The sequence below is a fragment of the Nelusetta ayraudi genome, unplaced genomic scaffold (genome assembly GCF_046127955.1).
Source record: "Nelusetta ayraudi isolate G7.1 ecotype Tasmania unplaced genomic scaffold, CSIRO-AGI_Nayr_v1 ptg000094l, whole genome shotgun sequence".
Lineage (NCBI taxonomy): Eukaryota > Metazoa > Chordata > Actinopteri > Tetraodontiformes > Monacanthidae > Nelusetta > Nelusetta ayraudi.
In genome coordinates this window covers 2,447,898-2,474,020 of record NW_027466144.1, presented here as the reverse complement: position 1 = coordinate 2,474,020, position 26,123 = coordinate 2,447,898, and the positions used below count along the sequence as shown (strand labels likewise).

The window sequence follows — 26,123 nt, the reverse complement described above, 5'->3', positions numbered from 1 at the left end:
TGGGAAGAGAGCGAAGTGCTTCTGCAAATGAACAACAGAATGTAAGAGGAAGCCTCGCCCGCTTGAAGCCTGGTCTCATTTAAAAGGATGAAGAACGCGCGGCTGCTAATTTCTAGGATGGTGGTCTTGTGTGGAATTCCATTGGCCGAGGGCAGATGCTCTGAGTTGCAGACGAGGGCGGCTCGACTGCACCCACATCCTCATCCGTCACGCTGCCAGTAGCTACCTTTGCAATCGCACAGAGATGCACTCAGAGATACGAGCGAGTGTGCGAGCCGGGCCGAGACGCTGGTCTTCATGTCCTCGTTGAGTGACGTCTTCTGATAGGCGCTCGCACTTCCAGTGCTGAGGCCAGTGGCAGCTCTACCTTCCCTTCCCTCCCTTGACACAACAGGTGCACATCAGATGTAGGCATGTGTACGATTGGATGAGCTCATGCATGTTGCTGAACGCACAGCCGTGTTGGTTTTTACTCAGTCTTGCAGAGCGAATGCAGCTGGGAGCCACTACTCACCGTGGAATGATTAATGAGTGGGTGCAGAGGTAATAAATGTCAGGTTGGAGAATAGTTATGATGCCGTGCGTACACAGTGTTGCACAGCCGTCGTTTTGTGCAGCATTAGTGCAGCAGGTTTTTTCTGCATCTGCATCTGCCTCCACCACCGTCTTCACGTTTGGCCTCTTCTCGATTTTTGTGCAACAATTCTTGACATAAGCTGCGTGTCTGCAGTGGCTGAATGGGAGGTCCAGCGTGATCTCCTTTAGCTGGGAGATTCTAAGCCTTTTTGGAATCTCACCACCCCCCCTCCGGCTCTCCATCCCCCACATCCCCCACGCCACCCTCACTTTCTCTGACATTGCACATTTTAGAATGGACAGAATGAGCTAGCCTCTTTATTGGCCCTCTGAAAGACCTGCTGAAAGGATCTGCCCTGAATGGATGATGGGGGTGGGGTGGTGAGTGGCGGCGTTGGGGGGTTGGGAGGGGCGGCGACGGCATCGGCTTGGGGTTTTCGCGCCGTGTGTGCAGTCCCACTGGGCCGCGGCATACATCTCGAGAGGCAGGGAGGCAGGGTCGTCCCCTTTGCAGCAGCATGCAACAGCAGGGCCAGGCTCCCGCATTAGTCACGCTTGGCCCTTGTCTCCAAGCTCCCTGCCCCTTTGAGTCCAGGAGAGAAGCTGAGTCTGGAGGCCTTGAGCAGCCACAGAGTTCAATGGGCTCTAAGACAAAGAGCAGAGAGGCCACCAGTTAATGAAACCAGGAGCACTTAAGCTGCTCTTTAGCTCCGTCCTATTGTCATGTGGTTCAAAATGCTCCTTCACTATCCAACCGACTGCCCCACCAGAGGTGCCGTGCTCACGGCCCTGTGTGTGTGTGTGGGTGTTTGAGAGAGAGTGAGAGTGATTTCTTTACGTTCGGGTTCGGAATTCTGCCCATAAAGCGTGGCTGAGGAGGTCAAAAGGGAACCTGGGAATGATGTGATACAGATCTGGGCGTCAGCAGTGAGAGATTATGAGTTTGTCATCGCCCACGTCCGTCTCACACAGTTGATTGCAACGCTGCCAGTAGACGATCAGTGCCTTCTCTTATCTTCTCCTCCCTTGGTTATCTGCCAGAGGACACCCAGGATCGTCCATGAGGGTAGTCAAGTGTTTTGCTTTTGCTTTTTTGTTCGCGCCGAAAGAAGGAACTTTTGAAAAAAGGATGAGAGCAAGTAATTTCTTATCTTCTCTGGAGAGAGGAAAAACTGTATAAGCATTGTATATTTTGGGTATATTCAAGAAAAGAATTATCCCCTCAGACACACACTGATGCTTCTGAAAGATAGAACTAATGTCGGAGCAGAGAGCTAGATGAGAAGAACTGGCTGCTTTATTTGGTTTGGACTCGGGGCATCAGCTGCAATTCTTTTTTATCTCCCACAGTGAACACATCTAAGCGCAGCATGGTTCGCAACAAGCGCTGGCCGTCTGCACACTAGCAGCATCCAAAATATGCCTGAATTGCTGTGGTGTGTTTTTCTTTCACTGGTGCGTTCAAGAGCAATTATGAAGTGGGATAAAGCTTCTCAGCCGGGAAACGCTGATGGTTCCTGACGTCGTCTGAAGGTCCTAAGATTTGCTCCAAGTTTTCTCAGGATGAACCTGATGAATAAGCATCCACACGGCTTTGGCTGGAATGGACATCAGACGTTGTGTGCGTCAGTGTGTTGGTGTTCTGAAAATGCTGCGACTTGGCGGAGCTCCACTCCCAGATCTTTTGATTGCCCAGATTATATCACCACTGGCTTTATGAAGGAGTTGAACCCCCTGGCCCACAGGCTGGATGCACACCAGTACAAACCCAGTATTTGAGGTTGTTGCAAACTTCATGTCACACGGATGAATTTGTGTGAAACCCGTATGACCTGTTTGTGCTCGGCTGTAGGACCCGGGTGTGTGCTGAGGCTGAGGAAACATCCCGAGGACAGATCAGATGATGAACCGTCCACACTCGCATGCACTAGTTGTTTTTTTCCGCTTTTTTTTTTAAAGGCCAAAGACTGAATACACGAAGATGAGTTTGTTGTCCTCGGTCTTGCAGAGCGAATGCAACTGGGACCCACAAGTCACAGTGGAATGATTGAGTTAGCGTAAGAGTTGATAAATGTCAGGTTGGAAAGTAGTTTATGCCGTGCGTACGCAGTGTTGCACAACCTCCGTTTTCCTCAAAAATGAATGACCTGTGCTGATTAAACGCTCAGAACGTTTTTCCAAACCTTCTCTTTTCGGTGCAAACTTCAGTTCACGCAGACGAATTTGTGCACCGGCGTAAAACCCCCGGATGGCTTGTTTGCGCTCGGCTGTGCGATCCGGGTGTGTGCTGAGATGTGGGGAAACATCCTGAGGAGGTAATGATGTGAAACCCAGATGGCTGGAACGATTTCAGGCTCGATAGTCAGCCAGTCGACCCATCCCAGAGGCGTTCAGACGCGTTCATTTTCATTCAATGGAAGAGAGACCGGTTGGAATTACCTGCAAAAGGTCGACAACATCAGGGGGAACAAAAGTGTCTCATTTGTCAGCTGATCCTCTGACGGCCATAACGCAATCCCCCCTTTCTTTTTCAATCTAAAAACTCTTTGGTCCCCTTCTGTACTGCATAGATGAAAGGAATACAAAGCACACGCCGTCGCTGAAAAAGAGGCAGCCAGCCCTCTGCAGAGGAACAAAGTGCCGCTGCACGCACGGCTGTCATGAAAGGAGAGGGTCATGTGTGGTGTTTGAGGGCGCCCGGGCATGCCCAAAGCAGATAAGGTGGCCGCCTGACAGCTCAGGCTGTCGCACCAAACCGCCCGACAGGCTCCATATCCTGAGACCCGGCGCTGGGCGGTGGCTTGGCCTCATCTCACAAAAGCCAGTGTCACTCAAAGGGTGCGGGGGGGTTGCGGCGTGCTGCTACATGCCAACGCGCAAGTGTGTGCGAAAGTTTCCTCTCTCACGCTCTCTGTCTGCTGTGTCCGTCAGCGTTTCCCCTTCGTGCCCATGTGTTGTATTTTTGGCCGGGCGGCGGCGAGGGAAGCCATCGGGCGCGAGAACCCTCGACGCTTTCTCAGGCTTCACTAGTTTCACATGTTTTGCTCATTTGTATGAAACGGATAGCAGATAAAAGGTTGTTTTTTCTTCAACCTGCAGTTTTATGGCTTTGGAAATGGAGTTGTTGAATAATTCGCAACAACAATTGCATCATTAGCCGTCGTGAACGTTGATTGACTGGCGTGCACAAGAAGACTAGGTGTGAATTTTTTCCTCTATTCATTACCTGTCAGTGAAATTAAGGATTGGTTGAGATCAATCCACTGATGAGGCGCACATGTGGCTTGTTCTTGGGTGCTTTTGTGTTTTCATCATGTGATATCCTTTAGCCTTGTCTTCCAGCATAGCACATAAAAAAAAAACAACAGGCAACAACAACCATCAGCTAATTATCCTTTTTAATCCACTGCCTAATGTGATTGATTTTCACGCTTTTTCTTGTCAGCGGGATTCAAATGGCCATTGTTTATTTTTGGCGAGCTGAGATTTTTTTTTCCCCCACCGGCAGTGCAGGGTGACCTCTTTATTGGTCTGTTTATCGTGTGAGCAGCCGGCTGACACAGAAAGCCATCAATTACACGTGGCGTTCCTGCTTTTTCCTGGGATTAAACCCATTAAACCACCCATTGTCATGATTAGCCTGTTGATACTGAGCATGCCTTAGTAATGTTACACAGTGGGTTTTGAAAGTGGGACTCCTGCAGACATGTTTCCCTCGCTGTAGGCCAGCCAGACTGCGCCGTCTTTCCTGCTCTGCCTGGAAAATGTCTCTGCAGATCGCCTTCTGGAAAAGTCTTATCCTGGCAAGACTATTTTCACGAGGCAACCCGGACAGCGGGACCTGGCTGAGGCGATTTTTGGCTTGTTGAGAAATATATTTACAGCAATTAGCCAGCTTTGACTCCATCCAATTTCTCCAATCTTTCTCCCACATCTGTACCCATATGGACGATGCCAAGCATGGACACAAACACTTTTTGATTGCTGCCCTACATGTGAAAGGCTCCCTTTTCAGTCTCCGTGTTTGCACAATTTTTTAATGAACTCGGTGGTATTCAGTGCGGGAAAACTTGGTCTGCCACCCTAGTGTGCCTTGAATAAAGAACAGTCCTTGTTTTGGGGGGAATCCACCCTGCGTGACTCATAAAGATTCAACACAATTGGGGTAATGGGCCCCATCTGTACCGCGTTCGTCTGAGCTTAGCTGTTCATCACTGGGGCTCGCAGGCACCAGGGCCTGCTGGGAATAAGAAGAAACCCTCCTCTTCCAAAAGGCAGGCATGTATTCCGTGCAGGTCATGGTGAAGGCTTCCTAGAAACAAGACAAATTAGTTCCAGCGTCCTCTTGTTGTTCGAGCTGTAAACAAGAAACCCGCTGCCTAAGAGTCCTTTTAGTTTATCCATCGCGTTTCTGGGTTTGACTTGCCTAAATATGCACAATAAGCCCGCTAGGCCGAAACCACAGAAACAACAAGTGCGTCTGGTAAGGCTTCGCTCTTCCAGTTGTTCAGACTCCTGTATGCCCTCCAGCCAGTGTCTGTGTGTATTGTCTTGTGGACAAAGTCAAAATCTTCTTGGTAACTGGAGACCCCCTGAGTCCTAATAGAGTACAAACCAGCTTCCTGATTTTGGTGGAGGCAAAATGTGGACTTGTTTATAGGTTAAAGGCCTAGTTGCTTTGTGTGAGTGATGGATTTTTATCTTGGCTCACTTTTGTTCACCTTCTTCAGCCCTGGAGGACAGTCCTTACTTAGGACATTTCCTCCCTTCTGGCTGGGTCTTGTCATTGTCTAGCGGCTCTCTGAGGGCGTTGCCTTTGAATGGATGCTCTTCAGCTCCGGCTCTTGTCTTGCTGAAGCACTCTGCGGCTTTGCATCGGAAATGTGGAACCCTCCGCTGCCCCGAGCTCTTAGCCGCTGTGTTATAATGGCCAAATAGTGCTCATTTTGCGGCTCACGCAATCCCTGCCTTGAGAAATGTGACAAGTGTTGTGTGTTAGGGATGTTGTTTGTTGTGTTCGGGACCATTAGAGGAAGGGGGTGAAAAGAGAAATCCTCCTTGTCCGCTAGTGGGAGAAACCATAACATCATAAAGTGCTAATCGAGCGCCATTACAAACCACGTTTGTCGTCTATGACCCAGAATCCTCTAATTGGATGGCGAGCAAATTAGCGCGGGCACTTTAATTAGGAATATGTTATTCATGCCGTCGCGCAAGGGTAATAAACGTGCCCTTCCCCTCGAACAGGTAGGGTGGACGTGAATAATAACCGTCCAATCAGTCCTTGTTAGAATCAATCATTTTCCATCTCACGGTATGAAGGAGAGGCGGCAGCAGATATCTGCTCAGATGCTGATGGATTTCCTTGTTTTTGTCCTGCTTTAGCGTTATGCAGCTTAATGCAGCACCATAAAGTCGGATGGCGAGCTTAAAGAGACGTTTCTTTCCAAATGTCCCTCCACTGTTTGACCCAGACACTCAGCTGAGGGGTTTATTATTGGCTCGGTGTCCCGCAGCAACCAAAAGCTGATAAGTGTCTCACGCGAAGAGGCTCCAGCTATTGATTAAACGTCTGGCTGGCTCGCCATCACCCGAAGCCCCCCCGCCACCCCTCCACCTTTGTTGAAAGTGATCCAGGCGGCGACATGGAGGTGGAGACTCATTTCGCCGCCAACTCAGCTTCTTCTTAGCGGCGTTCCTAAAGCCAAAAACAAAGAGTTGTGAGGAAGTCAATTGACACGCAGAAAAAAAGAAAAATAGTTTTGTTTCAAGTCTGAGGAAAAATGAAATTCCTGCTTCAGTGAAGCGACTGAAGTCGGGTCAAACTTGAAATGTCAAACTTTTGATTCATCAAAAAAAAAACATTTATGGAAAAGAAGCAAAAATTGGGAATGAGGACTGTTGGTATGAATACAAATGAGTTATTTGATGTTCTCTCACAGCTTCAGGCCTGTCCCCCAAAAGCTGACAGACGGGCCGCTTAGCTTTTGAAGATGCCTGCCCATCACTCAGTCCTTTAATAATCCATAATGTCACCGCTGGCGAGCTGTTTGTGACAAATGATTTTTTTACTGGATCATTCAAAGGCACGTTACCTTTTTTTTCTCAGCTAATAGGACCTAATTAAATTTTAAAAGCAATTATAAAGCTGGCAAATGCTCAGTATGGAGCAAAGCAGCATGTCCCCAAAATTTAGAGTTTCATCATTTTTAATGTTTTCAAATCAGACGTGCATCTGCCATCTATTTCATTTCAGTGAGGGGAATTTTCTTCACATTTCCTCTCCAATTACACAGAAAATGTTTGGTCATCAGCCAGGAGTTGAGAAAAATCGTTTCAGGAGTTGAGATGTTGGCGATGTGAGGCGTCAGCATCCGAGAACCAAGTTTAGTTTGGACGATGGAGTTGAAAGAGCTGTTGAGCTGGGAAACTGTGCCTGCATGTCTCTTGTTGACCTTTTTCCAAATGGAAAATTGGTAGGAGTTTTTATTTCCCCCCTTTTCATCGGTGCAAAGTATCAGCTCAGATCAGAGGATGAGAACAGCTCATCAGGTTTTTCGCTCAGACAATATAATTGTTTGCGTATTATCTCTGAGAACAATGGGGACTGAACAAATAAATTGGAAGGATTAGGACCAGTAATGGTTTTGGATGCCAAGAGAGCGATTCTGTGTGTGTTTGTGCGTATGTGCGCACTTGAACGTGCATGCGTGCGCGTGTGTGTCTGCTTCCTGCCTCTGCTTTGGGTCATAAAGCAGCAGCTTTCGCAGCAACCCCTCGCCTGTCAGCCGATGATTGTGTTTTAACAGGTGGATTAGGTGGCTTTACTTTGACTTGTATTTTGCCGGGACCAAATTTACTCATGAATTATAGTAATGATAAAAATAAAAGTAAATGCTCACCAAAGGCAAATATACAGTTTGTTTTACAGCGATCAACAAAAACCACAGTCAGCAGGGAGCCGCTGAGCTTGTATATGCTCATTGACTTCTATTGAGTATCGAGCTCCATGAGTGAACAGCATGTGGACTCCTTCTTTTTATTGATTGGAGCAAAGTTTAGTTTTAGCGTTGCTTGAAAAACAGTGGTAACCCACTGTTGGCTATTGGCTGCTGTAAAAAATAAACAAAACAAACTTATAAAATGTAGTTCTTTAAAACGTGGCTGGTTTGAAAATGTTTTCCATTTCCTCGTATCGAAGACTCATATGTGCTTCTGTGTTTTTAACGAGTAGCCATTTAACAGTGTTTGTTTTTTTCCTTTTTTCCTCTATCTCATTTGGAACTCGCCGGGCAAATTCTCCCAATTCCAGCTGCCTTGTTTCTGCCAAGACACAATCAAGATCTCATCTGGCTGCACATTTCCAAGCTCCTTCTAAATGTTCCAGCTGCGGTGCAATCAGCCGCAGAGGAGACGGCTACATGGCAGCAGAGGACCGTCGATGGCCGGCTGGGGGTTTGTTCTGAATAAACCGCAAGTCCGTGAGCTGCCTCTCCTCTCACGCCTCACAGGCTTTTTTCCCCCCCCAAGACTATGAGAATTTGGTGCGTCACCTTATGGCTTCCCTTCCAGCTATCCAACTATCTGCCTTTAAAATATTACTGGCAAACACACCTGCATTGTTTTTCGTACTTCAAGACCACCTGCTCGTAAAACAGTGGGCCACTTGTGAAAATAACTCGGACGCAAATTTAGCGCTCAATATTTTTGCCTGGAGGTAATTGTTCTTATTTATGGGAAATGTCGCTCCTCCTGCCGGTGAAAGATGAAGGAGAGTCTCGCTTTCAGCCGGGTCATCCGTCATCCGAGTTCAGCCGTCTGGCCCGTCCTTCACCTGCCGCCTCGTCAGGATGATGTGTAGAGCGTAAAAAAAAATCAATACGGCACAGAAAACATTACGTTTGCACCTGCTGGAAGACAACGTCAATCGATATCATGCCAAAATCACTCCAAGCACAGCGCCGGCCGCGAGGACGTCTCATCACAAATCAGTGCGAGACCACTGAACGGACTCAAGGTTGCTGGAGATGCTGTTTTATTTTTAATCATACCATCCAGGACCTGCTGATGACAGTCCGGCTTTGCAGCAGGAAACAGTTGCATTTGTGTAGACACCAAATAGCTAAACTCTCAACACCATGTGAACCGCATATCAATACACGCGTATCATGAAAGGCTGCACTTTGTTGGGTAGAAAGGCGCTAATGAGGATTGGTTGTGATGAACTTTCATATTCAGTCTCGAGTGCCAAGTCGGGCCTGCTGGATTCAGCTCAACTCTGCGCCGATGGGTCCTTATGGTTTCACAAGGTAACACACACGCCGTGGTGCCTGCTGTGAGGACTTTGAACGAGTGAGGAAACCTTGAGCGTGACGGGGCAGGTGGTTACCACATCCCTTTTTGTTTTTTTGTTTTTCTTTCCCTCCCAGCGTTGACCTTTTCTCTCAAGGCGAGATCAGACCTCAGTCTGACTTCTCTCGACTCGGCTGGCGGCCCGGCGGCTAAATTCATCTCGGGGTCTGAGTGCGAGGGAGGCCAACGCATTAACGCCGCGCAGCTCGGCTCGGCCCGTGGCCAAATCAAGCACGCGCGCTCACAGGTCGCACAGATACTCGCGGACGAATGCGAAGCAAGGGCACGCGCACGCTCGAAAGATCTCTGATCAATGAGCAAATGCATGAACACATGATGCCTTTAGAAGTTGGTACGTCCCTCAAAGTGTTGCTCAGGATTAGCTCGAAGTAATCCGTTTGGCTCGGTTGAACTTAACTGGTGTCCACTGCGCTTTGTGTGCTGGACTCTTTCATGTTGCCGCTCGCCTTCTCGGGTTGTACTGTTTACAGCGAACACGCCGGCTGGCTGAATCACTCCCTCCCAGTAGCTGCGTTTCCATGACAGTTTTTGCTCAAAATAAAAGTGATATTTCTAAAATTTTGACAAAGCACACTTGCTATCTGCAGGTGTTCCCATTGTGAAGCGCGTAAGCCATAATTCTTGTAAAATCCCATCCCACGAGACCCCACTTTGAGGAGGTACACAATTTCTCGCATGAATCTGCATTTCGAATGGTTGTTATATTTTTCTCTTTGATTCCTTGTTACTATAATATTCTGTCTCTTCTGCCATCCAAACACAGCTTGCCATTTTCACTTGAAGTGTACTGGTCACGTGATATACCTCTATATGGATACGTCTGAAAAACCACCTCATCAGAGCATCAAAACCTTTTTGTGATATTTTAAGAGGTTTTTTGACATTTATGTGTTCCCATTACCGGTTTTTTATTGCGATATTTAGGTTTTGTGCAATTCTAGGGGTCATGGAAACGCTGCTATTGACTCCAGGAAACAACCTCCTGACAGGCGGGATGTTGACGTGAGAACGCAGCAACATCCCTCTCCGACTTGAGCGGCTTGACGTGAGATTGGCAGTCTGTCTCGTGTCTGTCTGTGTAATCTCAGTGGAGTGACACCTGAAGGTAGCGCGGATGCAGCGGTCAAAGAAATACATTGACCTAATGAGCTCACAGTGGTTGCGGGGCTGAGTTTGTTTTCAGCGAGCTTCCTCCCCTGTCAGCTGTTCCGGTCTCCAGTTTTGCGCTCAGCTGAGGTCCTGAGGGAAGGAGTAATGGGAATACCATGCACATCTGCGGGAGACAGACGTTGGGGGCGGGGGGGAGAGAAACAGGTCTGGCCTTGTAAGGAGGACAATGAACAGAAGACCAGCGGAGTTGAAGCGAAGAGGTCCGAGGGAACCGCAGCAGGCTCTGAGCTCATCCACCCCGGGGTGGAACAGCTTTGTTTTGTTATTTTAACGGCTCCGACTTTTACAGGGTCACCTGAAGGCAGAGTCGGACTCCCGCCTGCTGCATCAGCGACCATTCCGAAGCTGTGGCGTCGCTTCCTGCCGCGAGTTCGTTAGCGCTGTGAGCCTGTCGTGTCGGCAGCAACATTCTCTCACCTGCTTGACGTCCATCTGCTTCCTCCGTCTCATCGCCTTCTCCTGCTGCCTTCCGCTTGTGCTCTCGCTCTCTCCCTCTCTCTCTGTCTTTACTTTATAAATACAAACAGTCTTCAACCTCCGCCATCGTCTGGGAAAAGTTTTAAGTTCTTTTTCATCGTCATACTTTGCCCCGTTCTCTTTCGGTCTTCTGCAGTTGAGTTGCAGTGCTTTCAGGACTTTACTGCCTGTGGAGGCTTTCATTTATTTTTTTATATAATAGCAGACAGAGTGTAGGTGTTTCATTATAAATAAAGTGCACTCCTTTCGGGTTTTTGGATGGGGCGAATACGCAGCCTCAAGACTCCGGCAGAGTCCTCCTCGTGCTGCTGCTGCTGCCGCCAAGCCCACTCTCCTGCCCAGTCACGGCATCAGATCTTCCAGTCAGTTTTGATTTGCTGCCGCCGCCCCTGGAGGAAACAGCCGTTACTGCGGAAAAACAAGACATTCTTCTGAAACCTCAGACCTTGCGGGAAGGCGCTGACGCTACGCAGACAACCGGTTCCACACGGTCGGGACGCTCTTTGTTTCGCCGTCAGCCAGCATTCCCAGCCCGCAGCGTCCAATGCAAAACATTTTCCCACGGGGTTGATGGGACTGACCAACCGACCAACCGCACGCCGAGTTCACGTGTGAGGCGCAGCAACATCGCTGCCCACTTCCACTGAGTCGTCGTACGCGACGATTGGAAAGTTGCGCCGGTGGTCTTGAAAGTGAATTTTCATCCCGTTGGCCGCTCGCGACACGAGCCTCCACTTGAGCTTCTTTTCTTGGCGTTGGCACCGAGCTGTATGTATGTTGGCTTGCTCGCCGTTACATATTGCATATGGCCTGCTCGCCGCTAATTAGCCGCTGTGGGATTAATGCAGTCGGCTGAGTGAAGTCGAATGGAATTGGATTAAAGTGCGCTCTGCTGTGTCTTGGCTACGTTCTTGGGCGGAAACCTGGACTATGATTTGAAAAAGACTGAGCCCAGGTTGGCCTTGGCAGTGGTGCACGCGGTCCCTTCCAGTTCTTTTTCTTTTTCTTTTATTAATACTTAAGGTTATATTTCCTGTTGTTAATTAAGCAATGTAATACTGAAACTATATATATATATTTTAGCTTTGTGTGAAGGTATTAGTCGTTTTTTCTTTCTCGCTCATCCGGCGCGAGATGGTGCTTGAATGTGTGAAGAGTCGCCTGCAAATTACCTCGAGAGGCTTCTGAGCACGTGTGCGCACTGCCATGTCCCCATTTAATTACACGCACCAATGGGCAAAGTTGTAAATGCAAGATTTTTTTTTTTTTTTTTTTTTTTTGCCGTGCCACTTGTAATGGGGCGACGCTCCGGATTAATGACAACTGGTGCAAAGAGGAATAAATTTCCGCTCAGTCGCACAGGTGCACAGGGGCTACCGAGCACGTGCAGTTTTTTTTGTTATTCGGGACCTGAGCGCTCCTGTTTGTCAAGGTCACTGGGTCCGTATCGGCGGCAGCATCTCGATACGCCCTCCTCTGACATGTTCCCGCAGGTCTTTGTCTGGGCGGTGACCCGTTTCGCTGACTGACGGGGTCGTAAACATGACAACTAATCTGTATCCAGCGCCTGCAGAGCAGACTGGCGTGTCGGGGGACTCATGTTATGTTTTTTTTTGTTTGTTTCTGTTGTCTTTAAAGAGTTTCTGTCACGTGTTGCGGCGGAGCACCTCCATGCAAAACATTCCAGACTGTTATTGTCTTCACCCTTTGTGAGCTGCAGAAAATAGCCGGTAATGGTAAATGCCCTCGTCTGAGACAAATCCTGCAGTGGCTTCATTCCCGCTGCGGATTTGTTGGATTTTTGATGAAACCTCCCGGTTAAAAGCCGGCCAGTTTCTCTTTTGTGCTCCAGTTTCCCGTCTGCCCCTTTTTTTGAATCTCAATCGATTTTTCATTATGACGTTGAAGCTCAGTCAGTCTCACAGGCAAGAAATCTATTGCAGAAAAATACGATCTAATCTCATTTTTTTTTACGGCTTGTATGGCCAACATTTGGAGGAGGACCAGAAAAAGAGGGTTTGCAAATCTGTCTAACTCGCTGTCAGCCAGTAATGGTATGCAAATGTAGTAGCTATTTTTCCTTGTCCAACAACAAACTCTGTCTGTTTCCAAGGACGAATTCACACTTGAAGCGGAGGACTGATCGTTGTCCAATGGCCGTCATTACCTCGCACTAATCGTGAGGCTTTCGACAAAACTGGGCTGCTCCTTCCAAGACTCTGCACATTACTATCATCATTATCATTATTTTTCCGTCCTCTCTGTCAGGTGCATTGCTTCATTGGCACCCTGGTGTGTAACAGAGCCTTGTTTCTTTCTTTTTTTTTCCGCCCGTAAAGCCGCAGGCGGTCTGTCTCATGTGGCTGAATCCTAAGAGACAGCTGGTGTAAAGCCAGAGGATGGAACTGCTGCTGCTGCTGCTGCTCGAGCAGGTAGAGCAGGTAGAATTCTGCAGAAATCAGAGCCGCTCAGCCTCTTGTTCAACTCCCACTGGGCATTTCCTGCCCCTGCACCGTCACTCTGACGGTACCCTCTTGCTGTTCACTGCCTTTAATCATAACCTCACACCGCTGCACATTAAACACCCAAACCCTGTCGGAGCCTCTTTTTGGCTGTCCATAGCTTCACACTTCATTTTAAAAAGTGTTCGCTCTGACTGTTTGACCGAGCCATATAGTATTTGCAGACTTGGTGTGTGTGCGGGTGAAAGATAAGTGTGTCTGTTAGATCTCGCACATCGTGTTTTATTCATTTTATTTGCTTTCTGGTCTGGTTTGTGGGTTTGGCAGTCAATTCATTCCGTGCAAGTGTAAGAGGTTGCTAGCGTCCATTGGTTGCACATACCTCAGAAAGAAACATGAGTTTTGAAGGACTTTTGAAAATTCTATTCATCTTCTGTAGTTTATCAAGATAAATGATTTCTATTTGAAAATAATGTTTCCGAACTTTGCTGAAACACAAGAGTGGATCCATTGTAAAAGCCATTATTGCAACATTTGTTTCACCTGTGTAAATTGCATAAGTGATGGAATGTGGGATTCCTTCCAGTCAGCGAAGGATATAAATAAATCCCCTGGCAGAGCGGCGTCAGCCCATTGGTGCAGCAAACCTGTTCCCTCTCCTTCTCCCTGCTACTTTGAGAAGCTACCCACGGCTGAGGCAGTTCTGCCGGGGCCCCAGGGCTTGATCAATGAAGCCCAGAGAAGCAGAACATGGGGGCCCAGCTCTTATGGCAGGGTGCCCAGAAGCATGGCATGAGGAGAGGGAAAGAGTGGGTGGCAGGGTCTGCGGCGCACTCGTCACACTTGAGAGTCCTGAAAACAGAAAGATTTTCAGCGAGACTTCTCTTTCCCATGAAATGTCAAGATGTTGCAGCTGCACCGTCAAATTTCCACGCGGTCGTCCAACACAATGGCACAATTGCAGCCGGGTCTTTGTTTTTCTGCTGTGCCCTTCTTTATAGGCTCCACAACAATTCTGAGCTTGCGAAAAATCTAAATCCATCTGTGGAATAAATCATTTTTGTTTTTCTCGATTTTGTGCCTCAAGCTGATGTTTGTGATTGTTCCAGTCAAGTCACTTCACAGACCAATAAGTTCTGCCCTCGTGAAAGAGGGAATGTCCCCCCATCTGTATAAACAAAGCGAGGCTTTTCATTTCTCTCTCGCTAAATGAAGCCACGAGACAACCAATACAAATGGCATTCTGGCTGATTGAACTTTGATGTCCTCTCAGCCAAAACAAAGGCTAGTTTCTCCTTTACAAGAAAGATCATTAGGAACTGAAAGGCTGCCAAGGTGCATTTATCGCTGGCCCTCATCCCTCCTGCGCCGCCTCTTCATCGCCACCTGAGAAGCAGCGATCCAGATGGACTACCTCAGGAAACAACATAAACAGCAGCAGCAGCAGCACCAGGGCACCAAAACAAACAGAGAGAAAGTTGGAGGAACTTTCCGGGCACGTCTGTCTGATTTGCATTCAAACCCCAGAGCCTCCACGAGCTGTTTGTGAAGAGGGCACTAAAATGCCTGTTTCCAGCGTAGCCTCAAACGCTGCACCCAAGACAAATAGTGCTGCCATCCACTCCGGTTTGAGCAATTTATCCCCTCCCCCCCCCCCACCCCCCCCACCCTCCACCACAGTGTCCTCCGCCGGGGTCAGAAGTATTTCAGATCAATCGCCGTGTTCCAGGAATCGATCGAGGGAAACCGCAGACGGGAAGCGCGGCGGTCAGCTCGGCCAATGTCAGCGAGCGAGGAGGGGAAACTCACAACAACAACATTAACGACAACAACGTTGCATCGGCACAGGCGGTCATTGCTTTTAACAGCGACTCGTTAGCACGCAGACCAAAGTTGTTCAGCGCGATCCTTCTGTCCGGCGACGGCTTGCGGCCTGCGGGCGAGGAAGCAACAAGCCCGCACATGCCTTCACAACACGCTCTCGTGCCGCGCTCTCATTAATCCTCCGACAGAGGGAGTAAACAAAAAAAGGGGCTGACTAGCGCTGAGCAGGTTCTTCGAGGCTGCGACATCGCTGTTGTTTACCCACCGTGTCGTCAGCGGCGCCATGAGCTCCTGAAGTAACAGCAGACGGTCATATCCAGGCTTCCCGTCACTGCTTCCTGTTTAATTTTGGAAAAATGCGACTCCTCCCTCCCTCTCTCCCTCCGTCCGGGCCGCTCGCTGACTCGCTGCTTGTCTGATTGCCTGGCGTCTGACCCTCGGTTGGCTTCTTAAGCCGGCCAACTTTGTCACACAGTCGTTTCGGCCAATCAGACAAACCCCGGGCTGATAACGGGCGCAGGAACGAGCTGCCGCGTGGGGGCCGTAAATTGCATCGACCTCGCCTCTCCTTCACATTTTTATTTGGACCCCATTGGCCTAGCCGATAAACCCACCCCCCCCCCCCTCCCCTCCCTCCACCCGCATCCCATCAGATCTCCAACACGATCTGCACGTTGTCGCTTTTCCCTGAAGAAACCGCTCTGGCCTTTGCAGAATATTAGTCATTCCGAGGCAGAATCGCCAGGAATGCATTTCTGGAAACTTTTATTTGTCTCTGACCAAAAGACCTTTTTTTTTTTCATTAAATCTGTTTTTCTAATCTAATCCTCTTTAAACATTGTTAATTAGTGCATCAGTTAAACAAAAAAAAATAAAACTGCAATGAATTATGTCTGGAAATTAATTAGGGCTGCACTGGCGACTATGAAACCTCTTTGCTCTGCTTTTGTCCTGTCGGAACGGAGAGAAGTTCCTCCTGAGACGGAGAATAGTTTCTCTCAAGTCAAATCGCCGTAATTTGCAGCTTTTCCGCTGGAGATAAGGAGGAAATCCTCTCCTCTAATTGCCAGTGTTCACTGCTAATTAAATTGAAGTTTGGCTCCTCCACACGGGCAGTCAGCCCCAGTATAAGGCGATATTTGTGGGGAAGCAGCCATCTGTTCCCCGACCTGCCGCTCTGCTGATCCCCTGCACGGTGGAAAGCCGCGACGGGGCGGCAATGTTGCGCCGTGAACAATATTTAGTATTGATTTTCTGTGAATGTCACAAGGCCTCGCAGATGGGTGGTAAGAGATTGAAGCAATTACCGCCGCTGTGCGTCGGGGCCGACTTGGCTGTGACTTGCAGTTTGCCAGTTTGTCAATGTGTCAAAATAAGATGCAAGACGCGTCTCTGCACGTGTGTGACGCCGAAATCTTCCTCCTCACTGTAAACACGGGCGGCAGGATTTTCCCCCTGCAGTGCGATTCCAGAGATGCTACGCATTTGGTTTCCGTGGGAGGGTGTGGCCAGGGGGCTGTGGGTGGGAGGGTGCTGTTTGTTTTTCCTCATAGTTTACTTTAAGATTTACATTTTTTTTTTTTTTTTGCCTATCGGCTGGAATGTGCAATGTTCGCTGGTATCTGCTCACTGAGAGATACGTTTCACAGCACATCTGTGTTTATGCCCGTTTTTCCTCATCATTATTTTTCATCTCGGACTTCAAGTGCTGCAGCCTTGCATGCTTAATTACTAACCAGAAACACTACTGATCTCTGGAAAGTGGCAGATTTACCCCCACGCTTGTAGAAAATCTCAGTCTCAGCTTCCTGTGCAAACTGCCCTTTAGTCTCTGTGGGTGTGTTAATTTTCCTTTTTACTTGATAGACGGATCGCAACAATAATAAGGATGGAAATTTCAGAAAGCCGCGCAGCCTAATTTACAAGCGCACTCATCATCGCCATCCAACAGACTGTTAATTAAAATCTCATCCTGCTATCCGGCGTTTTAAAGCACTGAACGCGTTGAATGGAGGTTCAAGGTGATCAGGAGGACGAGCGCTTTTCTTTTCCCCTCGTTCAAGTGCCGCGGTTGCCGTCTGCGTGCGTTGAAACGGCAGCGAGCTCCGCTCGTTGAGGAAGTGATTGGTGATGCTGTCGGATTCTCAGGACGAGGATGAATTCGAGGGCCCCCGTCTGACCTCTTTTCAGTTCCTCGCGCTGGAAAGGAAGTTGGGGGGGAAAAAAGAAAACACTGTTAACACACTTGAAATCATTCACAGTCGCTCAATCTCCGCCTCTGCAGATTCGGAGACACAGACAACACACACACACACACACACACTTGGAGCAAGCCTGTCTAAACTTGGCAATCAATCCCTGGCTAAGGCGCCGCCACCGCCGCCTCCCACAGACGTGCTATTTTTCACACAAGCGTGTCTGATTCATCTCTGGGATCGATTGTCTTCAGAGCAGCTGAAAAGCGCATTTGGTCAATGAGCCTGAAGCACTTGTGTCGGTCAATATATATTTGAAAGGACCGGCGTAGCACTAAAAACCTCTGACAAATGGGAGTCTGGAGCGTAGAGCAGCTCAGTCCTGACGCTGCAAGTTCTGGCGTGTTAATGATTGACAGAAAAATAGGGTTGTTGCAGAATTAATGCAGCAGAATTTATTATTTGGGCTTCAGTGAACGAGCGATCTATGGCATAATGCCATGTGTAGGCACGGGCTGCATGCACAGCAGAGGTGTGATTTGCAACCCCTGCAGTCAACATAAAAGACGTCAATCCAGCTCCAAATCTGGATCCTCGCATTTTTCAAATTTACTGTCCTCCCCTTGCGGCTGTTCATTTTCTCATTACTGTTTGTTTGTCTTTCTTTCTTGGAAATACCATCTTCTGCTTTTAATTTTCCTGGTCATGAGTCACACTCGAAGCACAAGAGTGAGTGAGTGAGTCCGTTCTGCAGTTACTCACGCCCTAAATCCACATGTTTTATTCAAGACGATATAATGCGCCGATACTTTGCGCAAGAAGCCTCACACCTTAGTCGCAACCAGTCAGCTGACGCCGCCCCCGCTTCACCATCCGCGCCTGCCGAGCTGTCACGAAATGTTTCGCAACGCTTTGCAGAGCCTCACGTGATCAGTCATCATCAGCGTGATGTGGAACAGATGTGAAAGTTTCCCGGCGAATAAAATCGTCAGTGAAGTCGCGACGAGAAATGATGGAGGTCGTCGACTCTCCGAGGGGGATGCGGTGCATGACACGGCGATTATTGCGGCCAAATGGGTTTCAGATGTTGGCCGGGTAGGTGTGTTTCTCTCCCCAAATGCCGAGCTCTTTGGACAGTCTCGTGGATGAGCGCCAGGCCTTTGTTGTTGCGCTGCTACGGATGTCACCGTCTCCAATTTGAAGGTCTGTTTAGCAATCACGGGGAGGCCTCCAGGGACTGATTCTCTTTTGTCCCGGGTAAGGGTTTTGGTAGATTTATCCCCCACTTTTTTTCCCCTCTCTGCAGATGATTGTTTTGTCCAAGGTTAGCCGCTGACCTCCTCTAATACGCCTCTCCGACAGCAGGTAATAGTCTGCACCGGCGGGAGTGACAAAAAATGTAATCTTTCACAGGAGGGTCCTGTGTTGTGCGTGAAGTGGTCTGCCGGGCCTGAGCTCTGGTTGGGTGGAGTGAGTCCAGGCCCCTGAGGCGGAGAGGGTGGTGGTGGTGGGGGGGGGCGCCGCACTCTTCTGCTGATTATTCCCAAAGTTGAAAAGAGGAAGGGGAGCCAACAGCCAGCGCCTCACGGTCCGACAGTATATCGCTCAATCTCTTGAAATATGAGCCAGACACCGTGCCTGACTGGAATCCAGAATTCCTGACCGCTCGTATCGCTCGGGAAGCGCACTTTCTCATTGAGCTCCCACCGTTCCCCGCCTCTTTTTTTGTCTCTGTGCCAAAGCCATTTTTTCCCTTCCCTTTCTCTTTTTTTTTTTGTATACGCTTCCTTTAACTGACCAACGTCTGAGCCAAGGCAACCACCAATTACTTAAAGCAAGCCACGGCGGTGACAGCGGCCCCCGCTATGGTTTGCTCTGCCGCTTTATAGCCTGTGTTTTGGGGTTTAATGCTTTACGCTCTGGGTATGTTAGTTGCCTGCTCTGCTCTGCGACGCAGATCGCTCGGATTTTCTGTCCTGACTGTTCTGTAGCCTTGAGATGGTGCTGTTTTCCCGAAAAAAAAAAAAAGAATGGCAAGCTTTGATTAGAAATCACCAGAGCTGAGGTTGTACAAACCCCGCCTCCTAATTCCCACAGGCTTGTTCCTCTGACACCTGTCATCTTTACAGTGGCCCAGGGCACAAACAGCTCCAACATTAGTCTCCCGTTAATGAAATCTTTCCCTCTGCTGCGCTATGCTAAAGTTTAATTAACGCCGTCAGAGTTTTAAAAACTGGATGTTCTTTATAACCCTCCACTTTTCTCACTTAGAAGAAAAGTTCCTCACAGTTGAAGGTCGTAAGTTGGGTGTTGTAGCGCGTCCTCTTGAATCTTCAATCTTCAAGACACACTCTGAATATGTTCAAATATCTGCAAACCCCAACAGTGCAACTGTGTGACTTTGCCTCTTTGCACAGATTATCTAAGAATCAAAGCTTCCTCACATTTATTTTTGTTCTGTGCGTTTGTTGTTTTTTTTCTCTTAATCTGTGTTCAGTTTTCTCCTTCACGCAGACTTATGGCTTTATGTGTCTGGTTTAATAACAGGCTGCTTTTTTTTTTTTTTAAGAGAGAATAGCTTAAAAAAAACAAACAAAGCAAGCTGAAGCAGGTTCAGAAAGCAGACTACAGTCTGCAGAATAATTCCAGACTGACGCTCGTGTATAATTTTCGCAGTTCTGCTCACGCGGAGACGGCAGTCGTGATTGGTCTGTCTCTCAACCCGAGGCAGTCTTAAAGAGTCGGTGTTTGATTGATGGTCCACATCATCCAGTGCGCTCTCTCTGCTTTAACCATTCCGTTAAGATGACAAGGATGGTGCTGATCATGTGAGGATCCACAGTTTTGCCGAAGCCAAAGTGGGTTTTACAAAACCTCCTATTTCTTTATTTCCCATACCAGTCAGCCATTTCCGAGCCAATTACGCTCAGTTACATGAAAGGTCTCCAGATCGCTTGATGCTGTCCGCCAAACAGTCGCCGCTCCATTTTATAATCTTATTGTCAGCAAATGTTCACTTCCACGACACCAGAGGCCACCGAGGCCGGGCCCGAGTTTGTTTTGATGTTTACTGCGGCCAAATTGTTTTGCGCATCGCTCCTTTAAGGGCTTCGCCGACAGCCGAGAGTTATGTAAATACGTCCGAGTTGAATCCGTGACTCAGTGCGAATAGAATCGGCACGAGTCGACGGCTGGCAGAGCGGGTCCTCCAGAGTGCCGAGCGAGGGGGTCTGCTGCCGCGCTGATAACGGCGGCTGCCGGGCGCTGGCCGCTGAGACGCGGCGCACTGACACTCAAAGATCGAAGAGCCGTATAGGGACTGTGACCTCCTCCTTTTGCTGAATTAAAATGTACAGAACAAGCTCGCGCTATATATGCAAATGGAATGCGGCGCCTCGGCTCGTCTGTTTGTCATTCACGCCAGACTCTCTCCTTGCACTGCATCAGAAAAGTAAGACAGATGGAGCCTTTGCCCTGCAGTTTTATACCTTCCCGAGTGTCCTTGAAATGTTTGAGGTTAAAAAAAACAAGGCCCTGCGGAGTTTGTGACTCAGAGGTGCTGACAGATGCGAGTCCGGCCGGCGAGGCTGTACGACAGTCAGGATGAAGGTATGCAGGGGCTTTTCAGCCACCACTGAAAGAAACGCAAAGAGGGGAAGGTTTTCCCGTCACACAAAAGGCGTGAAGCAGTCTCACACTGTGGGGAAGGACTTTTTTTTTCAGTTTCATTCCTTTTTAAGGCGTCATGCTCGACAATAGGCCGCGAACGCTCACAATAGACCCGCAGGTGCCTGTGCTTCCTCTAAAGGTGACTCATCAGGACCCGCGGACGCTGGGAAATTTTTAAAGAAAAAAAGCTAAAAATTTATTCCAGGGCCCAGTGTTGCAGTCACGCCGCGTTTTCAAAGCGGCCAGTGTTTGCCAGCTTTCTGCCGTACTTGTATGTCAGAGAAGTGACAAAGGGGCCCTTTTTTAGGGGGGCGGATGAGGGTCGACGTAGCGGTACCTCTCGGATTGAAGTCTATAAACGGCATTTACAGGAAGCTCGCCCGGACTACTTTGTCCGAGCTGGGTGGAACTAATGACCATTAGGGACAGAGTGAGGTGCCGGGGAAGCGCCATAGAGATATATGGTGGAGAGAAAAAAAGAGACATTGAGGGGAATTTGGCTGCAGCGACCGCTGAGAATGCAGCCTCAAGGGCGCCGTAGAGCCGTGGACGGTGGTGTGCAAAAGGCCTGCAGACATGGGCTCTTGGTTTGGGAGAGTAAAGGGAATCATCATATTCATGAAGGCAGAGTAGAAGGCAAATGGAGCGTGACTGGGTTGCCTTTAAGTCTTTTCTTGGAGAGCACTCCCACATCTGCGGCATCTACACGTTCAACTTTAGTTCTTCCGTCTGCGATTGTTTCTGCGTGTTGAGTGGACGTGCAGCGGCACCAGCTTTTGTATCTGGGCGTGCGCCTACCGTTGAAGAGCGGACGGTTCTTGCTTTGCAGGGTGAGCCTGTCAGGATCTCCACTTTGGGCTTAATTAGCATCTGAAGCGTCTCTGATTGCTCACCTCCGCTCCGCCTGAGAGCCGCCGCCGCTGATGGGAGGGAGGTGGGGTTCGGGTTGTGGGAAAAGAAGTGCGCCACTGAGAGGGTGGAAAAAGGGAGGAGTGGAAAACACGCTCTGCTGGTTAAACCCAGTGACCTTTGCTGTGGTGCATGTATGCAGCCACGATACAGCCAGTCAGTCAGCAGCATTCTACGTTTCGAATGCTGGAAGCCGTTTATTGCATGTTTTTACCATGTTTTTACACCTTCCACTTGCAGTGGAACTGACTGTAATATGTTCAATTTCCATTTGAATGAAGCGCATTCCATCAATTCACTTCTTCTTCTTCTGTCTGGCCAGGGGCCTCCTACTCGTACGTGCCGGCGCAGGCGGGAGATGAGGAAGACGCGGCGGTGGACGTGTCGCTCTACAGCCACAGGTGGAGGAGGTGGCTCCACCCCAACCCCCGCAGCATGGACAGCAACCGGGCCAGCCAGGAGCAGGACCAGGTCCCTCCGGCGGAGGAGCCCGGCTTCCCCGGCCTGCTGTCTGCGGAGGACACGGACAACAGCTCCCAGATAGAGGTAGGAGGAGGAAGGAAGGACCAGGGAGCAGTTTGGAATTTATTTTTTTTTAATTTTTTTGAAGTGTTTTTTATGTCCGTGTCATATTCAAAGCTTCTTTTGTTCCATGTTGATGTATTAAGTAACATATAAAAGGTTAATGGGTCATACACGGGCAGGGCCCCTCCCGCATTGATTTTAATTTCCACTTTATGAATCACATTAAACGGTTCTTCCTTGAAGCAGTGAATACAGGACTCACTGTGTTCCCTCAGAGGGAATGCGCTGGAATGTGCTGCACCCAGACGACACGTCCTCAACCCTTATTAAGTGTAATCTGGAGTTTTGGCGTCTCGTCCAGGTTTGTGTTAAATGTCACAACTATTAACCGGAAACTCCGCCCTTGACGTGCGTGATTTGGCGAGGTGCCTGAAGGTAGCGCAGGAACATCTGACATCAGCCAACTTTCGGTCTGAATTGAGTGCAAATGTGGTGTTCACGTTCTCCTGGCAAAGCAATTTTTTTTTATTTTTTTTTTACTCACTGGGATGCACACAACTGCCTGCTGGCATCCACCCACTTTCAAAAGTTCTGGAAATATATATATATATATGTGTGTGGAGAGAGAGAATTTCTCTCCCACCCATCCAATTTAATGCAATTTCAAACAGCCGTGCACAGCTACACAGATGTTTCCATTTCTCCTGGATGATTAGACCTCTTCTCAGGTCGCGGATGGACGAGACGCGCTGCCAGAAATCGCACGTGACTCGCCGGCAGGAGGAGGAGAGGTGTAATTTGTTCCACCCTGGCAGGTGCCGGGGCGAAAGCGAGAGGGAGTGCGCCAGGGAAGTATCAATAAATCCGTCGGCGGGAACGCCCGAGAAGAGCTCTAATGATTCGATAATAGGAGGAGTCAGCGGTGTGGGTGGTGCGCTATGGCGGCCGCATAAAGTCAGAACTTTCAAAGGTAAAATGGAAGTCATTATTCCTCCTTCTCCTCCGAAGTAGAGAGACATGGAGGCCGTGTCCTTCATGTTGGCTTGGAAAAAGTTTTTCAAGGTCAACTCAGAAAATGTTCCGTATGCAATCAGCTGGGGATGCAAGTTATTGATTAATTCATTCATCATTAGTTGATTGAGCTTATTGATCGATTAATGATGAATTGATAAGCGACGACTTTTCCTGTGATATTAACTACCCGTGTAAAACATGTTCAATTAATTGTGACAAATTTAATTTGATCGATTAAATTATTAATCGACAATTAATCGATAATCGAATCAACACATCGCACTCGCGTGCATCATTTTCTTTTCCCTATTTTTTCCTTTGCCAACAAACTATATCGCATTGCAACACAAGTCTGCGCCGCAGGTTTAAGCCCAGGCGTGGGCACGGAGGCTCCCGTCGGCCCCTGCGGTTGGGGGTTTTCTCACCAGGCCGTCGTCTGTAGCTGCAGTAAATTCCACATCATTTAGCCCCTCAGACGTCAGCGGCTGCCAACGCAAGCTCGCAGCGCATGTGCCTTTGGAGAGGGCGTTGTTTGCACAGCTCGCCTTTCACGATTCTCCGGCGGCGCAACACAAATTCTGGGGGCTGCGATCAGACCGGGGAAAAAGAAGAAGGGAAGGAGAAGATGTGTTTTTGTGATGGTGGAGAAAGAAAAACTCCTTCGGTGCAGCCAGATTTTTTTTTTTTGCGCGTTCGCCCACCGTGCCTGCGTGGGTTTCTCCCCGCCGGCTTCCCCCCCGCAGTCCAGAGACGTGCACGTCGGGCTGATTGGTGACTGTATCGTTTGTAGGTGTGAGTGCCAATGGCTGCTTCCCGTGATTAACTGCATCCTCGTCCAGGTTGCCTTCCAACAACAGAGATGGATGAGGGAAGCTGCGCTCTGCCAAACTAGCCAGCCAAATATCTAAACGCTCACTAAATCCGTCAATACATGTTCTTGCGTGCTTGTTTGCTCCCTTTTTTATGGCTCTTTTCAACAGAGATCTCTTCAAAAAAGATAACCAATCGATCATCACCTCTTTTTGAGCCGCACCTAAAAATAACATTTTGTCGCCTCTGCAAAGAAAAGAGTTATTGACCTGAAAAAGAAGGCCGGTGGCACGCTGTATTTTATACCTACTGGTAGCAGCGGCTCCGCTGTTGATGTGCCGTCGGCCTGGAAATGGTCCTTGGCTTTTTAACTGGACCTCCAAGGGACCAGCACAGGAAATGAAGCCGGCCTCCCGCCGTTTCTGAGGGTCTGCCGGAGGTGCAGCTGCTGCTGCTGCTGCTGCTGCTGGAGGTTAATAACAGGGTTCAGGCTGCGTCGGGGGGACTATGTAAATGAAAGGCAGCGACTGAGCAGCTCTGTTATGACGCGCAATGCCGAGGCGCTGTGTTGTAACGGCGGCAGCGGTGGCCGCCCAGGCTTAGACAGCTCGTTAAGCGTTCCTGCGGCTTCTAATCATGTTGGGGCTGCAGGAGGAGGAGGAGGAGGTGAGGAGGAGGAGGAGGAGGACGACGAGGAGGAACAGGGGGAGGAAGCTTTGATCGTTAACCGTAAACACTCGCACACTCCAGCACCACCACCAGCAGACATTCACATCACACAACTCCGAGTGCACCAGTAGTGTTTTTTGCGTCCCTCTCACGTGCACGCAAGCACATGCACATACCGTCCCGAAAACATTTCCTCCTGCGTTGTTTTGCCTCGTGTTGTTGCAAATGGAGAAGCAAACACCCGTCTCGCTTGTTGTTGTTACTCAACACGCACACACACACACACAAGCGCGTGCACACGTCCCCTCACCTGTTTGCCCGACTTTATTAAGGCATTAAGTGGGCAAGAAAACTGTTGGCTTCTGCTCCACATTAGACATTTTATTTAGATCTTTATTTCCCACCCCAGAGGCTTTATCCTTCCGTTTACAGGTTCCCACAGAACTCGGGCGCTAAAACTGATGCTTCGTTTGTGCCATAAACATGTTTGTTTTACTGAAACTGCATTAGCAAGGGAAGCAGGGCAGCGGGGGAGGGAGGGAGGGAGGGAAGGAAAGGGAAAGTAGATACAGCATCCACAAGGGTCCTTTTTGAATTGAATTGTTCACTCTCTCGCAGATTCATTTCGCAGGTTAACAGCAGCAGCCTCGGCTGCAGACTGTCTGGCGCCCCGCTCGGCTGTGACTCACTGTGTGAGATTTCTCCATCCAGCCGGTGTCCTCAGTGACCGCAAGGTAGAGCAGATCGGGCAGAGGGTCGAGCGTGTCAACGATCTCAAGGCTGGTCGTTGTGCACTTGATTTAGAAAAGCGGACAAACTCGAGCTCCGCAGACTTCAACTGCCGCTCAAAGTATTTAAAGCTACGGTTGTGTTGCTTCAGCCGGACTCTTTCACAGACCCTCGGGCAACACCAACCCCCCACCCCCGCAGTACCGCTCTCAGCACCGGCTCAGTCTGAGGACAACACACCTGAGAGCGCCGTCTGCATACCAGGCGAGCCGACACGGGGCCGTGACCTCAAGTTCCTCTGGAAGTAGCTTCCAGCTGTCAGGTGGCAGCGTTTTATTTAGCCAGACATTTATGAGGACCATGACAAAAACCACGCAGACACAGGCCAGCTATGTAAATTTTAAAGCGGGTCTCCTATTTCTAAACACGCCCTTGCACTCTGCAGCGCCAGCCGAATGTGGACGCTGACCTGCAAAGTCACTCCATCTAACAATCAGGTTTTAACGCCAGAGGGCTTCAAAATACAGACTAATGAGCGTCCGCTCTTGAGTAAATTTTAGTGCTTGCACTGTGACTTCAGCTGATTGCAGTGAGTGTCTTCAGCATGTTTGAAAATGCTAATTGGCACAGCTTTGTGCAGAGGAGGTAGCTCTTGTGTTGCAGATTGTGCCATTTTGGACCCTTTTCAAGAAAATTTCTCGTGACACTAAAACATATTCTG

The 26,123-nt window shown here is 49.0% G+C and overlaps 1 protein-coding gene across 2 annotated transcripts in view; it reads left to right on the top strand.

Annotated features, from left to right (window-relative positions):
* plxdc2b (plexin domain containing 2b) overlaps positions 1-26,123 on the top strand; it is a 54,313-nt gene that overhangs the window by 2,271 nt on the left and 25,919 nt on the right. For both annotated transcript variants that reach the window (XM_076047598.1, XM_076047599.1), the window contains exon 3: positions 21,978-22,201. In XM_076047598.1, the coding sequence (XP_075903713.1) occupies positions 21,978-22,201 (224 nt within the window). The remainder of the gene's footprint in view (positions 1-21,977; positions 22,202-26,123) is intronic.